Here is a 2,595-nt window from a genome sequence, read left to right as displayed (position 1 = left end):
GCCTGTAGTCCCAGCTACTTGGAAGGCTGAGGCGGGAGAATGGCGTGAACCCGGGAGGCGGAGCTTGCAGCAAGCTGAGATGGAGCCACTGCACTCCAGCCTGAGTGACAGAGCAAGACTCTGTCTCAAAAAAAAAAAAAAAAAAAAAGGCCTTGACCTCCCAAAGTGTTAGGATTACAGGCATGAGCCACTGCGCCCAGCCTTAAAAAAAAAAACAAAAACTTAAGTAAAATATTTGTATATTGAGTAGAGCAGTTAATTCATTCACTGAATATTTTATTGAGGGTCTACTATATATGCTACTATATATGAATAATACTGGGGAAACAACAGTGAGCAAAACTTCAAGAACAAAATATTGGGAAGCCTATAGCACAACTTATATATTAATAGGGGAAAATAAAAATAAGCAGTAATCTCTAAAGATGCCAAAAGAAACATTTGATAAAATTTAATATCATTCCTAATTTTTAAAATATTCTTTATAAAGTAGGCCTAGATGGATATATCTTGGACGTCACGTTTATGCTTAATGTGTATTCTGGAATTTGTCAGTTGTACATGATTACAAACACAGCTTCAGTTGTCTTCAGCAAAACAGAATGTATTGACTACCTTCCAGGATAAGGGATACACAGGCAGATTCAAGGCTTCAAATGATCTCAACAGAACCTGGCATTTCTCCAACTCTCAGCTGTACTTTCTTTCATTTTGATTTTGTCTTCAGGTTCCATGAGGTGGCAGTATGACTTGCTGGGAATCCAGGTCTTCATCTGTCCAAACTCAAGTTGAGCAGGAAAACAAGAGTAGATTTTCTCAGTTGTTCTTACAGAAGCCACAGGATTTACTCTAATTGGTCCAACTTGGATGGTTTCCCATTCCTGAACTAATCACTGTGGCCAAAGGATGGGATTCTCTAACTGGCTAAACCCGAATCACAGGGTTTCAGAGTAAAGAAAGAAGGAAATGTTATTGGAAGAAAGAGCAATGTTTGGTAGTTTTAAATAACAATTAAAGCCTCACGCCTGTAATCCCAGCACTTTGGGAGGCTGAGGTGGGCGGATCACGAGGTCAGGAGATTGAGACCATCCTGGCTACACGGTGAACTCTACTGAAAATACAAAAAATTAGCCGGGCGTGATGGCAGGCACCTGTAATCCCAGCTACTCGGGAGGCTGAGGCAGGAGAATAGCTTGAACCTGGGAGGCGGAGGTTGCAGTGAGCTGAGAGAGAGCGCCATTGCACTCCATCCTGGGCAACAAGAGCAAGACTCTGTCTCAAAAATAATAATAATAATAATAGTAATAATTTAAATATATATATATATACACACACAATTCAGTTACAAATGATCATTTATAGGAGAAAAAGGAATTGGATGTAAAGGAAGAAGTCAGGGAGAAAGAGGACAAAGACAAATGGTAAGCAACATACACCCTTCTTATTTCTGTAGTTAGTGGGCTGTTTTCATAGGCCTTCCATATTCCAATAAACACAGTATTTATCCAGCTAATTGGACTATGGAAGTAGTGTTAATCACTGCTTATTTTTCTAAGCATAGGAGGCTTGGCTGTCCTGGTGATAACCATAGCAAACAACCAAAAAGGAACCGGTGCTGGGAACTAGGGAGCAGTGTGGTGAGAGCACTTCTCCAGCTGGAAGAAATCAAGCCAGGAATAGGTCCAGCCCTGGCCAAAGGTTTTCTCCTCATGACATAAGAATATTTAGTGGCAGCTGCAGGCTGATGATTTTCTACTAGATAGGTTGTGATTTTCTCTCTTCAGAAGCAGCATTTCATTTTTCTTGAGAAGGATGAATTTCTTCTATTAAGGAGGAACTTGACTAAGGTGACCTACTTCTGTCTTTACCAAGCAGAGAAGTGAAAAGCAGTTTTACAAGGCTCTTCATTGGGGGTTTCTGTGTTTCTTTCACAGAGATTGAGACAGTGAAATTGGCCCGTTCTGTCTTCAGCAAACTACACGAGATTTGCTGCAGCTGGGTGAAAGACTTCCCCCTCCGCAGGAGACCCCAGCTTTATTATGAGACATCAATCCATGCCATCAAAAACATGCGCAGGAAAATGGAGGACAAACATGTCTGCATTCCTGACTTTAATATGCTCTTCAACCTAGAGGTAAAGGGCACTTCCGGAGAGTCAGTGAGATTTTAAAGACAAAACAAACACCTTCATGGTCCTGTTAGAAAAGGAAAACTTCTGATATATTTCTAATTGTATCTTTGGTAGATTAGAGTAGCGCTAAATGCAAAGTGGCACAAATTTGCAACAGAAAAGGAACTATTTTATGTTCTTTTGAATAGGTAATGCATTCACATGGTTCAAAACTGGGAAAATAAAAATGTCTCTCTTATCCTTGCCTCCCAGGTACTCAGTTCCCTTCCATGGAGGCAAGGTAGTCTTTTGTGTCACTTTCCAGAGCTATTCTATAAACATATAAGCAAAAAAGAAAACGATTAGGCTGGGTGCGGTAGCTCACGCCTATAATCCTAGCACTTTGGAAGGCTGATGCAGGAGGATTGCTTGAGACCAGGAGTTTGAGACCAGCCTGGGTGACAGACATAGTGAGACTGTCTCTT

General features: G+C 40.9%; 1 protein-coding gene across 1 annotated transcript in view; it reads left to right on the top strand.

The window, feature by feature from the left end:
* Positions 1-2,595, top strand: part of PPM1E (protein phosphatase, Mg2+/Mn2+ dependent, 1E) — a 193,505-nt gene that overhangs the window by 168,483 nt on the left and 22,427 nt on the right. The window contains exon 3 of the mRNA XM_011979258.1: positions 1,935-2,134. Within this exon, the coding sequence (XP_011834648.1) occupies positions 1,935-2,134 (200 nt within the window). The remainder of the gene's footprint in view (positions 1-1,934; positions 2,135-2,595) is intronic.

The sequence above is a fragment of the Mandrillus leucophaeus genome, unplaced genomic scaffold (assembly GCF_000951045.1).
Source record: "Mandrillus leucophaeus isolate KB7577 unplaced genomic scaffold, Mleu.le_1.0 Scaffold20, whole genome shotgun sequence".
Lineage (NCBI taxonomy): Eukaryota > Metazoa > Chordata > Mammalia > Primates > Cercopithecidae > Mandrillus > Mandrillus leucophaeus.
This window is presented reverse-complemented; position numbering and strand designations above follow the sequence as displayed.